General features: G+C 34.9%; 1 protein-coding gene across 1 annotated transcript; it reads left to right on the top strand.

The window, feature by feature from the left end:
- The first annotated feature begins 216 nt into the window (after positions 1-216).
- Positions 217-12,731, top strand: LOC140435984 (SCAN domain-containing protein 3-like). Its single transcript, XM_072524695.1, has 2 exons — positions 217-277; positions 11,878-12,731. The coding sequence occupies exons 1-2, from the start codon at positions 217-219 to the stop codon at positions 12,729-12,731; spliced, it is 915 nt and encodes a 304-aa protein (XP_072380796.1).
- The last annotated feature ends 2,332 nt before the right edge of the window (positions 12,732-15,063 follow it).

The following is a 15,063-nucleotide window of genomic DNA, read 5'->3' as shown; positions in this document are numbered from 1 at the left end:
AGGACTTGTGTCAGATTGACCGAAAGTTTTTCAGTGACAATTGGTTAGCAGCAAGACTCTTCATTAAGTCCCTACCTGTTTAATCGTGTTATGGATGTACTGACAGAGAAGGTAAAGGAGGGGACCCCTCGGTCAATGCTCTTTGTGGATAATATCGTGTAGTGGAGGAGAGCAAAGAAATATTGGAGGAAAAGTTGAAGAAGAAAAAGATGAAGGATGAAGAAAGATGAAGAACTATTGAAGATAAAGGATTTACGGTTGACAGTTGAAAAAGATGGTATATGTGATTGAGAGTAAGAGGAATTGTAGGAGACATGGAATTACTTGGGGAAAACAGTTAATGTTGTTAATGTAACTGGGACGAGTAGAAATACTTAAACACCTTGGCGCCTACGTAACGGAAAATGATACTAGTTCGAGAAATTGCCTAAATCGAGAAATTGCCCCAAGGATACAGGCTGGCTAATTTAACTGAAAGCGAATGAGTATGGTATTCTGTGATAAAAAAATACAGGGGGAGTGGTGAAGCATGGACTGTAAAAAGGGTTCAAGAAAAAAAGATAAAGAGAGCTAAAATGAAATGTTATGGTGGATTTTGGGTTAGACTAGAAGGTACAAAGATCAGGAACGACGTGATTGGTCAATGGTTTGATCATGTCATATGTAGAAATGAAAACTGGGTGGGACGAAGGATAGAGCTATTAGACATTGAGGGAACGAGAGGTAGAGAATAACCGAGGAGAAGATGAAATGACTGACTGTGTGGCAGAGGACTTGAAAAAGAGGTTTAAATGGAGACGACACGATGAACAGAAATGAAAGGCAAAGAACGGTAAGGAAGAGCGACTCCTAAGAACATAAAAGCTAAGAAAGAACAAGAATAAGAAGAAGAAGAAGAAAAAGAAGAAGAAGAAGAAAAAGCAGAAGAAGAAGGAAGAAGAAAAAAAAATAGTAGAAGAAGAAGAAAAAAGATGAAGACAAAAAAGGAGAAGAAGCTGAAGAAGAAGAAGAATAAGAAGAATAAGCTAAAGAAGAAGAATAAGAAGAATGAGAAGGAAAAGAAATAGAAGAATTAATTAGAGTAAATTTTTGAAAATAAAGAACTTACGCATTATGTAGGTTCAGTCCTTTTTGAATAGGTGACACCAAGGTCAAATTGACAAAAATTTGTAGTTACAAGTTTTCTTATGAGTAAAACGATATATAACAAAAACATAGAAAATTTTAACAGTTATATGAAAACGTTTTTGATGAGTTTTCTACCGATGAATGAAAAAAACGTTGTTATCACGCAAGAAAGTGGGGAAATAAGTTTTTGGAAGCAGAACTTTTCATTAACTAAATAACAGATAAGTTGGTTTTTCTGACAAATGTTTCCTAGTGTAATTAAAACTTTTGGGACTATTAGTTGTTCTAATAGGAAATTCATCATTGTAATTTTAAAAATATAAACCGTAATTCGAAAAAGAGTTTTAAGTAATTGGAAGAAACCGTTGGAAAGTTTTAAATCATATTATTATTATATCCCCTAAAAGAGATTATCCTATTTTGGTACCTACAATTAATGCAATTAATATTACCGATTTAACAATAATACCATTGGATTTTCCCCAAAGATAATAGTTACAGTGTAATTAAAGATTTACAGGTAAATTTGGCTCAAAAGTTTGTAATAAAATAGGCAAATAATCATATTTTAAGATAAATAATCGGCAGTTTTTTAATTTGTTTTATAATATGGTTTAGTCCTCCTCAATGCGCGACTTGTATAAAAAAATGTGTTAATAAAACCATTAAAATCTGCCATAGATACAATCGGGTCTAAGATAATTAACAATACCAGATTTATCTAAGAGAAAACAAGCATTGAGCTTTCGGAACAATAAATATTTGCATTAGATCGAATAATTAAGATCGTTGCAACATACCAAAAAATAAAACAATAGAAAAAGGATTAATATTTTCTTGAAGCCATCGATTAAATAAAAACAAGAAAGAAGGGAATCTTTAGCTAAGCGGCACAGCCATCTAAAAAGAATGTAAATAATAATCACTATAAAATTATTTTTCTTCGGACAATAAAATTTATCCTCAAGTACTCAATAATATCAAGAACATTATCGAATTAATCTACATTGAATTACTGCTCATATTAACGTATGTATCCTTCGTTGTTTATTTGAGCACAACATACTGGATTCCGGTAAATATTGTTAATTAATAGACTTATTAAAAGACGATTTAGAAAGGCAGAAAATGTAGTGAGTTAATTAATTAAATTCTATCTTTGAAGATTGCTGATCATATAGGAAATAATTGTGAAATAAATATGTACTGTAGAAACTAGTTAATCAGTTTTTCAAATTATGTAAATATGTTTTAACATTGCATGGCGTAATAATCTAGACACTAATTTGTTTTAAAATCATGGAGTTTGTAACTATATAATACATTTTTCCAACATGGAGCGGTAAACTTACGAAAGAAACGGCATAGAACTACGGTTACGGTTGACAAAGGAAGAATTTATTGTTTCGAGAACGTGCCACCTTTGATGTTCTTCGAAACGGAATTCTCTAGAAACCGGACGCATAAAGGGAAATAGAGATAGCTGGAGAATTCAATTTCAGATCGCATTGTCGCAGCTACACAAGTGTAAAATATAAATTCCCAATTTAGCAGACGTTTTAGTGTCAATGTTAAAAATGCACATCGTCAATTTGGTGGCTGCATTTGAAGCTGCTTTAGAATAAAATGTATACAAAGTATAATAAACAAAAACAACCTACAAATAACTATCTATTAAAGAAACATTAAAATTAAAATCATTGATAATAATTAATTAAATAATGGATTTACGAATAATCCTGCAGTAGTCGGCCATTCTGGGAAAAATATTCTGACTTTTTTGGTTTTTTGCATAATATTTATGCAAATAATTTTTAAGAGGATTTTAAATAGTCTTCTTCTTCTTCTGCAGCACTACAGCTTAAATAGAGCCTTGACCTCCTTTATTTTTTGCCTCCACTCTTGCTTGTCTGTGGCTGATCTTCTCCATACACGGACTCCTAAAGGGCTTGTGCGTCGCTGTTTACTGTGTCTTCGCAGCGCTTTCTTGGCTTTCCAACTGGTTTTTTTCCGTATTCTAGTATTCAGTGCTCTTTTTGGTAGTCTATCCTCTCCCATTCTTATCACATGTCCGGCCCATTGCAATCTTTGTATTCTAATGAAGTCTGACAGTGGTACTTCCTTATCAAGTTGATAAAGCTCTTTGTTGTATCGACTTCTGAAGATTCCGTTTCCCCCACAGGTCTTAGTATTCTCTTAAGTACTTTCCTTTCGAATGTATCGAGTTTGCTTTTGGATGTTTCTTTCAGGACCCATGCTTCACTGCCATAGCATGCTATTGGTCGAATTAAGGCTTTATAGATTCTCATCTTTTTATTTCGGTGGACATTTTTAGACCAAAATATATGGGAGAGGGCAAAATAAGCTCTGTTTGCCTGCGTTATTTTTTTTCCGTATTTCTTAATTTTCTGGTCTCTCGGCGTATATTTCTACTCCCAGGTATGTAAACTATTCAACCGTTTCAATGTCATTTTCTTGTATAATGTTTTGTGGGTCTATATTTCTTCTCATCTGTATCGTTATTTTTATTTGTTCTGTGTAAATTTCCAGACCTAGCCTTTTTGTTTGCGTTTTTAACTCTGCTTATATTACCTGTGCTCCTGTTGATGTTCTACTCATGATATTAATATCATCGGCATAAGCGGCCAGTTGAACCATTCGGTTGGTCAGTAGGTTTCCTCGTCCAGTTTGCATTTACCTAACCGCATACTCCAGTGCCAGGTTAAACAAAGGTGGGGCCATCCCATCTCCCTGCTTTAGTCCCTGCAAAATTTTGAAAAAGTCTTTCCGGTGGTTTTGTATTAGTACACATGCCTGAGTTTTATTCATTGTGATATTAATAAGTCTAATTAGCTTGTGTGGTATTACCAATTCAGCCAATATATTGTAAGGTTTGTTCCTTTTGACTGATTCGTATGCCTGTTTGAAGTCTACAAACACGTTGTGAACATCAATGTCATGTTCCCATTATGTACTCAAGATCTGTTTGACTGTAAATTTTTGATCCATTGTCGGTCTTTACTTTCTACTATACTTTTCTTCCAGTCTTCGGGTATTTTCTCTTCTTGTCACTGTCTTTGATGAGCGCGTGGATGTGACTTGCTAGGTGGTCGCCACCTACCTTATACAAGTCTGCTGGTATTTCTTCAACTCCCGGGGCTTTATTGTTTTTCTGGGCCTTAATAGCTTCGAGAACTTCCTCTATGATTAGAGTTTCTACTTCATTCTCTATTACGTAGTTCGTATCCATGTCTACATGTGTATTTTAAATAGTCCCCTTAACAAATTTGCATATTTCCGGGAGCAAATAGGGGTTATTACATGTTTAAAAAATTTTTAAACAATTTCGAAAAATCCATTGTTTTGTTTGACACATTTTTTTAAATTGCACAAAAAATTTCGTTTAAACAAATAATAATCATAATTTGCTTAAGGCACCGTACAAAATTGTTAAAACGGAACTTTTTTTGCAAGACTATGCAGAAAAACCTATTTTCCAGAGTGGCCCGTACTGCCCGGACTAGAAAACTAATACAATTTGTAGCCACAAAAAAAAAATAAAAACAAAAATATAATTTTTGTAATCTCAATCAATTTACAATTTGTATCAAGGTAGAGTTAACTGTCGCTGGTAAGTCGGCAGTGTATAAAAGGTACAGGATGGGCCCAAGCAGACTGCACTCAGTAGCTTCAGCCTTTTATTGGACCGACGATAGAGTATTCTTCATACTGAGTTAGGAAGAATTGTCGGCCTTGTAAGTGGGACTGGAGAATCAGGAAGTGGTGAACATGTAGAAGTTTTCTGATTTTATAAAGGAGGCCAGTATGGCAGACCCTATCAAATGCCTGGGAAATGTCTGAAAATGCCGGAAATGCTTGATGTATTTGTTCTATGGTTGCTTGTTGCGGTCTGAAAGAGAATTGATGATTTGGTATTATCTGAAAGGTCAGATAATAGAACAAATGATAAAGTTTAAATATCTAGGCGGTGTATCTACGCGTGATATGAAAAACACTTTTGCTTAATTTAGAGGAGAACTACTTATTTAAAAAATTTCCATTTTATTTTTTTACTTCTACTCTACTTTTAATATTTTTGTAGTTTTCTTAATCCATATTTTATAACTTTTTCTCAGATTTTCACTTTTAAATTCGCATTGTTGTTAAAATTACAGGTCCTGATTTAGGTCGAGTTACAATACCAAGATATTCAAGAATTTTAGGTGAAGATCATTATAAGAGGTTTCAACAATGTTATTTCAACAAAGTATATTTCTTTGATTAGGTGCATATTAATGGTAACTAATTGGTATATATTAAAATAAAGAAATTACTATTAGTTTTTTATTGATTTTACCTTAACGTGATTTTTTTTACTCAAACAAGTATCTAAGAATTCACATCTTACATACTAACAAGAAGTAAATAAAATATAATTATTAATTAATTATAATATCTGTTTATTTATTACAAAATAACTATTTACAGATTATAAAATAGTTTATAATATTTGCATAACAATAACCTTCCGCAGATCCAATATCAAAGATAGTAAAATTATACACTTTAAACTTCCTTTTACAATAAAACAATGATACCTCTGATTTGGGTGCAGTCGATCGTCCTCTACGCGGCACCAGTCTGGAGCGAGGCGGTAGAGATAACGGCCTATAGGAGTCTCATGACACGAGTAGACAGAACAAGTCTGTTGCGAGTGGCATGCGCCTACAGGACTGTGTCTGCGGCAGCCTTATGGACCATCACTGAATGTGTTCCGTTGCATGTTTTGGCGGTGGAAAGAAAAGAGCTTTATGAGAGAAGAGGTCCAAACCTTACTGTGGCCGAGAGAAGACAGGAAAGGGAAAGGTCAGTTGAAAGATGGCAAGAAGAATGGAACAACACGGAAGATGTGGCACAGTGGACGAAAATGCTGATCCCGAACATAAGAGATTGGGTGGACTGTGGCCACAAGCGATTGGATAATTTCCTGACGCAGGTGCTCACAGGGACACGGGTGTTTTAGGGCCTACCTCTATAGGATCGGAAAGGCTGATACATATGAATGCCTATACTGTGGATACTCGGACACTGTGATACATAACGATGTTAAATTGCAGCAGATGGATAGTGGAAAGGAACAGAATGGAGAGAGAGACAGGTGTGAATTTTGTTACAGTGAGAGAAATGATTGAGAGAATGATTGAAAATAAATTAGTTTGGAATAACATACACAGCTATATCCGTGCAGTGATCAAGAAAAAAGAAGAGGAAGAAAGACTGCTGGACCAACGCTGAAGGTAAGAGTGAATGATGCTGAAAGGTAAAGCTAGAAAAATGGGCCACACTTTATGAGTTAGAATGCGTGAGTCAGACTGTGGGGAAGGAGGAAATGCCCATCTGAGAATGATGCCGAACTAGGAGCGATGAGTGTCTTCTACGCGCTACCTGGAACAAGACAGGGAGCCTCCTTGCTGATGAATAGAGTGTGGATGTGTATGAATGGAGAATGAATGAATAAAGGTAGTGATTCGGAAGTGATGCCGGCCTTACAGCGGCCATTCCGCTTCCGGATCGCTGGATGACAGAGGAGGGTCTGGTTTAGCAGGTAGGCGTTCGGTGTAGACTCGGCGACGAGAGGGCATTTTAAAGTACCCCGGGAACTATCGCCGGGAGTACGAAGAACGAATCTTGCACTAAAGTTAGTCAGGCGGCGTCCTGGACTGAGATGTTTTTTTAAGATTCCAGACAACCCCTCTATAAAGACGAAAAACAAAAGTGTGGATATTTTTTTGCAAATCAATCCAGGCAGTTGCAACTGTTGCTGTTTTCTTAGAAACCCCTTTATCACAATTTTTGGCTTCACGTGCAGCACTTTTTTTTACAATATCGCTCTCTCTCTCTCTCTCTTCAATCCTGACGACCCCCCGCAGAGAGTGTAGTGGTCATCGTGATTGTCTGTCTCCAAAGGTCTTTGTTTCTGGTAATTTTTTTTAACTCATGCATAGATCTTTTTCATATGCCTGTAATTTGATCGATTAATCTTGTTGGAGATCTTCCTCGTGGCCTTCTACCTATTCTTGGGTAAGAAGTCTTTCCATGTTCGCTGTGTCTGCTCTCATAACATGTCCAAAGTATTTTAATTGTTGATGAACTTTGCTGGATAGCTATTTTGCTCATTTAAAATTGAAATATTTGTCTTGTTGTCAGTCCACGGAATTCGTAACATTCTTCTCCAATAGAACATTTCAGTGGCGTCTATCTTTCTTCATTCCGTTTTTCGTAGGGTCTATGATTCACATCCGTATGTTTGCACTAGGTAAAGCATATTCCTTTTGTATTTGGTTTTTCTCTGCTTATGTATTTTGTAGATTACAAGTGAGACACTAATTTTTTTCGTTGCAAAAAGCCGATATTATACTCAGTATTCAATATGTGTCTATACTAACTTTTGATGGCTGGCTTATCGCATGGGTGATTCTCTAACATCCATACATTTTACAGTGAATATAATTTGGGAAGCGTTAAATACTAATTAAAATACATCTTAGTTGTTCTTTTCTTGCCTAGTGGGATTCTTATGCTGGAATAGAGTTTATATGCATGATCTCCATGATCGCACATATAAACATGCGTTTATATGTGCGAACAGGCACAAGTCTAGGTATAAAACCTTCACTTTCCTGACTATCAATTTTTTGAATAGCTTAGTTAACCATATCATATATATTATGTTAAAAGTATTCAAAAATGTTTCTTTGCAAACTTAGAGTCGGTGTTCTGCTAACTGCAACTTATATTCATATGTCCAGTTTGTTCTGGACTCTTTTAACTTTGAAACTTTTCTCTACTGTCTGAGAACATATATACATAAATATTTGCTCTGTTAGTCATGATCAGCCAGTTCGCAAAAATTATTAAATAAATTGACTCTATTTAATGTTTAAGGATCAACTTATATCTCCGGTGTATGTAGAAGTTTCCGCTGTCGATGTATCTTAAGTATGTAATGCACTATGAACCTTTAGTACCTTATTTTTATCAGTAGAAGTTAGTTAGGTCGTAAATGATATGTGTAGGTGTTATTATTTTTGTTTAAAATTTTAAACTAGTATTATTCCTAGATTTGTCTCCTCCTTTTCCAGGGAGACTCGTTAAGTCCACTTTGGTTCTGCCTAGATTCATCGCTAGGCAGAACCAAAGTGGACTTAACGAGTCTCCCTGGAAAAGACCCCGGTTAATAGGGATATTGGTTTCACCAGGTATTTAAAGGTGAATTTTAGTATTCCACTCTGCCATTATATGTTTCAAGAAGGTCACGAGATTATCATCGACTTTATATATTTTTAATATATCTATAAGCCATTCATGCGGTACTGAATCAAAAGCCTTCTTGTAGTCAATGAAGGCAGTAAAAAGGTTTCTTTTTTTGGTGTATGCCTGGTTAGAAATGACTGAGTCGATGATAAGTTGTTCTTTACAGCCCATGGAGCCCTTAGCGAATCTTTTCTGTTGAGGCTCTATGATATTGTTCAGAGTACAGTGTTGGTAGATACGCCGGGCCACACAGTATGTGACCAATTTGTACACAGTTGGAAGACAAGTAATTGGGCGGTACTTGGCTGGATCTTGGGTGTTATTTTGATCCTTCGGTATTAGATAAGTGGTTCCCTGAGTAAGAAATGATGGTATTTCCTGTGAATTAGAAATAATATTATTAATCAATACTGTTAAAAGGTCCTGAATACTCCAGAACTTCTTTAGCCAGAAGTTTTGAACTCCGTCTGGTCCAGGAGATTTCCAGTTATGAAGCTCTTTGATAATGTTCGAAACTTCTTCAGTGGTGAAAGGCTCATAAGGAATATTCCTGTAGTGTTGACAGTTGTTTATCGTGTCTTCAATCCATCCAGCATTTTTATTATGAGTAGCTGGCGTCGAAATATGGTTTCCCCAAAACTCATGAATTTCTTCTTGGCTTGGGTAGGATTTATTTACTTGTTGTTTGATTGATTTATTTGATTTGATTTATTTATTTTATATTTGATTTATTTATTTGTTGTTTGTCTCTTTAGTTTATTAACAAGTATGAGATCTGGTCTATTATGTGCCACTGTTTGATCTGTGAGCACAGTGCGGTCCCAGTATAGCTTGTAGTTGTCATTCTCAAGTATAGTCTCAGGAACGTATTGATAATATGTAAGATGGTTTGTTTGAAGAAGTCCCAGTTTGACAGCTATCTCTTGATGAATGATCTTTCCTACTGAGTCGTGCCGTTCCTTATATTCAGTTGCAGCAAATGCCTGACAGCCTCCGGTAAGATGTTGGATGGTTTCCTGAGCTTGACATCCATATCGGCATTTGTCATTTTGGACCTGACGGTCTTTGATGATATATTTCAGGTAATTTTTGGTTGGTAAAACCTGATCCTGAATGGCCAGTAGTGAACCTTCTGTTTCAGGGAACATCTTTCCTGATGTCAGCCAATAGTTTCACGCTATATTGTCGAGATAGTCTTGACTGACCTCATTGGGATGTCGCCCGTGCAGAGGTTTACCTATCCAGGTGCGCATTTTTTCGTCCTTAGTAAGATGGTTTATGCGCATTTCTGGTTCCCTCAGTTTGATCGGTGTTAGATCATCTACTGCACAAATCGCGCGATGTAGAGTAGATGTCTTAGCCTGCACCTGAAAATAAGTTCTTAAATTAGTAATTTGTTTTTCTAGTTGCTCACTTATTACTCACTATTATATTATTATTATTATTATTATTATTATTATTATCTAGAAATTTAGTCGATCGGTCCCTTCTCTTAACAATGCTGGATCCGCCGCTGCATACTATCGCATCGTAGCTCTTTGATTTTCTTCTACTCGTCTATATACAATTATATGTCCTTTCACTGTTTTTTTTTTGCATTCCTTGTCCTTTTTTTCTTAGTTTTAGTAATTGCTATACAATATATAAATTTGCTTCTTCAAACTCTATCTATAATCCCTTTTTTTAACCTGTACACTTTTTCAAGACTATTTCAAGACCTAATTTACATATTTCGTCTTTCTTTCCGTTTTTTTTGTTCTTCACCTAATATTTCTGGTCCATTTTTCATTCCCAATGAATTTTATTTCCAATGCATATTCATTTTATTATATTACAAATTTTGAATAGAAAAAATTAGGAAAACTTTTAAGATTCCCAAATGCCAAACATTACCCCATTTATATAAAAGCCAAAAATATTGATTATGTCGAAAGTCATTATTTTGAAATGATCTCATGCCTCAACTTCATTTACAATCTTGAAATAATCCTTTAATGCGTATTTAATTATTTATGAATCAGTTAAGTGTTTCAAAACAGCTATATTCCATCATCGTTAAAACCGAACTCCAATCTTTACTTACCTAACAGTACATTTCAGAAGATAATTCGTTCTGAAGTGAATATTATGTAATTACTATATATTATAGAAAAGGGGGAGGAATATGATACCAAGCCTAAAAATATCTTCAGCGTTGTGCGTATTTTATAAATAGTAAATATTTTCTATAAGGTTTTAGGACAGCTGTGAATTTTTATCTTTAAATTGAACTAGATGCTGTTATTAAGATTATATTAGTTTAAATTAGTTACTAGCGGATAATAATTAGTTGATAAATATTTGTTGTAGGAATTATTACCTAAAAAAGATAAAAAGTAGATTTGTCAAAATGAACAAAGAATGACACGAATAAGAAAAAAAAAATGATTACTTGACCAAATAAAACACCTTGTGTAAATCATACCGAGGACCAATAAATGTAACAAGACAAATCCGAATTAAAGAAGGTGCTGATACACTATCCATAAAAAATATGTATATAGAAAATTACCACATAATTTGAACAAAGATCTATTTCCCCTTGTAATTATAATATAGAGGCATTGAGAAAATCGCAAATAGGGCGATTTGGAATTAGCCTCTTCTTTTGGATGGATAATCACTCTCATATAAATAGTTTAAAATAATTATTACATAACCGAACTGGTGTATACAATTATCTGATTTATTTAAAATATAATTTTAAAGAAAACAACGTAGTATTAAACACGTTTAAACGCATTAGGAAACCGACCATTGAAAGAGTTGCTTACATGACGAAGCATTTGTAAAGAAATATTCTGACATACAGTTCAGATTCTATCGTTCATATCATGAAATCTGGTGACATTCGTCCTACCGGTCCATCGCTTCCGATTTATCTTTCACCAAATTGATTATTAAGATTGCCACGTATTAGTTCGTTATGCACAGGAGCACCGTCATGTAAAAACCCCGTGTTTACGTATATAAAGTGGAACCTCTTCTAATAATATCGGTAACTGACTCGCCATACCCTTGTAGCAGATATTAAACTACTAAGGTTAAAAGAAATCTAGCAACATAAATCCAAAACCAATGTACTTAACTTTGACGATACAAGCATAAAAGATTGCTCGATCCCCGTCTCGATCCCCGGCCGTCTTGATTAAACGTGCCGGGGCTGAAAATACTTATCATTACCACATTTGCGCAATTCTTAGTTTTCACTAGCGGTTGTCGCCTAAACGTGCTTACCGGCTTAGTTACTATTATTTGTTAGTCCTTCACGAGTGCTAGAACATAGTTTTAATCGTGACGTGAACCCATTATTTATAAAAATGAATCCTTCAAAGAAATCAAAAGTTTATCACTTTCATAATATAGAGTGGGAAGACTATTAATTTTTTACTAAAGTGAAAGGCAAGTGTATATGTTTATTGTGCCACGCAAGTATCGCAGTTGGAAAAAAAGGTAACGTCGAAAGACATTTTAATAGTACTCATCCAAAAATAAACACAGAATATCCCGCCAATAGTAGTATCCGAAAAGAGAAAGTGAAACAGTTGAAAAATCAATTAGTTAGACAGCAGTCTGTATTATTACAAGTCAGCGATAAAACTAAAGCCACCACTCTAGCTTCTTACAAAGTGTCTCAAGTTATTGCCAAAAAGAAGAAACCCTTTGAAGATGGCGAGTACATCAAGGAATGTTTTGTAGAAGCTGCAAACTGCCTATTTGAAGGTTTTAAAAATAAATACGAAATAATGTCGGCTATAAACTCCCTCCAGCTTTCAGCGCGAACCGTAACTAGACTAGTGGAAAATATGTCAGAAGATGTTGTTTCCCAGATGAAGACAGACTTACAGCGATGTATATTCTTCTCCTTACTATTTGACGAGTCCACAGATATTAGTGATACGTCCCAACTAGCCATATTTGTCAGAATGATATTCGATGATTTTACTGCTAAGGAAGAATTTGTTAAAATTATTCCTTTAAAAGATCGGACTCGAGGTGAAGGCATATTTTCTTCCGTTCAAGATTATTTTATCTCTGAAAACTTTCCACTTCAGAAACTGGTTGGCATTACAACTGACGGAGCCCCAGCGTTTACTGGAGTGCATAACGGATTCATTGCCCTTTGCCGCAAAGATGACACGTTTCCAAATTTTTTAACATACCACTGCATCGTGCATCAGCAAGCACTTTGTGGTAAATTTTTAAATGCCGACAATGTTATGAAAGTCGTCGTTAAACTTGTAAACTAAGTAAGAGCTCATGCTTTGTAGATAAGACAGTTCCAAACTCTAATTGCAGAAATGAATCTAGAATAAGGAGAATTGCTTCTGTATACAGAGATACGCTGGTTAAGCAAGGGGAAGATTCTTCGGCGCTTTTATGAGCTCCTACCAGCTTTAATCGCTTTTCTTAAGGAGCGTAAAGAAGACTACTCAACATTAGAAGAACCCGCATGGTTGAGAAATTTTGGATTCTTGACTGATGTCACAGAAAAGCTGAATAAACTAAATTTGCAGCTTCAGGGTAAAGAAAAAAGTATTCCTCAAATGATTTCCGAAGTAAAGTCATTCATTGCGAAACTTGAACTATGGGAAAAAAATCTACTGGAAGAAAATTTAAAACATTATTCTTGTTTAAAAGAAGTAATCAAAAAAGAAGTAGTAAACGTTCAACCTTACACAGGAGATGTACACATATAGAAATGTTGACCAGACTGAGGCATGAATTCGATACCCGATTAAGTGACTTCAACAACAAAATTGAAGCGATTACTCAGTTTGTATCTTATCCGTACATGGGCCATCGATACAGAAAGCTTATCCCAAACCATCGAACAGCATTTCAGCGAAAGCAGATTAGAGACTAAATTAGAAATAATCACACTGCAGAATGATTTGTGTTTGAAGAGCGTTGCCGAAAAAGAAACTTTTTGGTGTCCAGTGTCCAAACAGAAATACCCAATCCTAGTCAATGTAGCTTTGAAAATTAGTGCCCTGTTTTTGTTCCATCTATCTTTGTGAATCAACGTTTTCAAATATAAAGTTCATTAAAAACAAATACAGAAGCCGACTAACGGATGAACATTTGGACTCGTGTATTAGACTACCAACAAACTACCAACCGGATGCTAAGAAACTAACAGACATGATGGACTGTCAATCCTCCCATTAAAACAAAATACGTATGTATTTTCCATGTTTAGTTTTTACTTCCTGTTCTCCTAAGTGTACGTCTATAATAAAGGTTTTTAAAACAAGGTTGATCTTTGGTGCTTGTGATTTTTTTAGTAGCTCTTTAATAGTAATACCTACCTTAATGTCGTCCGAACCACTAAGGTTATAGACGACAACAATGGAAAAAAATAATCAAACAAAGAAAGGTTATAATATTAATTACATAATAACATAAAAGAAGATTGATATATTTTGTAATTTGTGATATAAACTATAAGAAAATAGCTATAGGCTTATAAATATATGTCGTTGGGAAGGTTAAATTTAATTCCCGTTTCCTAAAAAATTTGACATTCGGTTAAAATATGTTTAAATGTACTGTTGGTTTGACACTGTTTGCAGTATGGGGGGTTGTCTCTTGTGATTCGGTAAAAATGTGTATGACGGATGTGAACATGTGGGAGTCGAGTAAAGATGACTTGTTTTTTCCTAAGTAACAAAAAGGCTTGTTTTTGTAAAGCATGGTCTTTAATTTGATTTAGATTTTCGGAACACTGCGACCATTTATTTTGCCACGCACAACTCACTGTTTAAATATTAAAATAAATGTTTTTTAAGCACAACTTAAGATCACTTGGCACTATTTTATTTACTTGAACTTGACCATCACTACTCGCTGCTTCGTGAGCTAGATGGTTCACAACCTCGTTACCGAGTACTCCAATATAAGATAAAATCCAGATTAATACCACGTGTTTGTTTTCCTTTGCAGCATTTTGAAGTTCTTTGTAAATGTCTTTATGAATAGGGTTGCTGGAGTATATGTTTTGGATGTCATCTGTCAGAATTGAAACAATGTAAATTCATAGACGAATGTTGTAGATACATTGGACGGCAAGGAAAACTAACAAAGAAGTACTAACTAGGGTCATCAAAGATAGAAAATTACTATAGACACATGTAGTGGGAAAATTGTTGGAATACTGCAACTAGTCCAGTCGTCAGAGAGTTGACCCCTAAAAATCATACGAACAAGCTGAATTTGTTTGCCGAGAATATTAATTTTGGGACCCCAAAAAGGCAAAAAAAGTTATCCACTTTTACTCCCGAACTTCCCCCTAAAAGCCCCCTCACAGGGAGAAAAAAACAAAAAAAATCAATTTATTAAGAATCTGTACACCGTAGAAGAAAATATTTCAAATCAAAATGTAGCTGAGATACCTAATTATAAACAAAAATGTTCATAGGCATTTTTTGTGTAGAATGAATCGTTCTCTTAGAAACAACGCTTGAAGCGACCATCGATTTTGAATGTCAGTTACGCGCGCGAAATAAATGTTCAATCAAATGTGTATCAGCTGGACGGTAAAAAGTCGATATCTTTTGATTCAAATGTCCTACCGACAAA

The sequence above is a fragment of the Diabrotica undecimpunctata genome, chromosome 3 (assembly GCF_040954645.1).
Source record: "Diabrotica undecimpunctata isolate CICGRU chromosome 3, icDiaUnde3, whole genome shotgun sequence".
NCBI classification, from domain to species: domain Eukaryota; kingdom Metazoa; phylum Arthropoda; class Insecta; order Coleoptera; family Chrysomelidae; genus Diabrotica; species Diabrotica undecimpunctata.
Note: the sequence above shows the minus strand (reverse complement) of the source record. Positions and strands in the feature narration are given on the sequence as shown.

Excerpts from the sequence above, each read along its gene's own strand:
- LOC140435984 (XM_072524695.1), top strand. The coding sequence starts at position 217 with ATGAAGAAAGATGAAGAACTATTGAAGATAAAGGATTTACGGTTGACA. Across the intron at positions 278-11,877 it reads GTTGACAGTTGAAAAAGATG|TGAAAGGCAAGTGTATATGT; the intron begins GTATATGTGATT and ends TTTTTACTAAAG.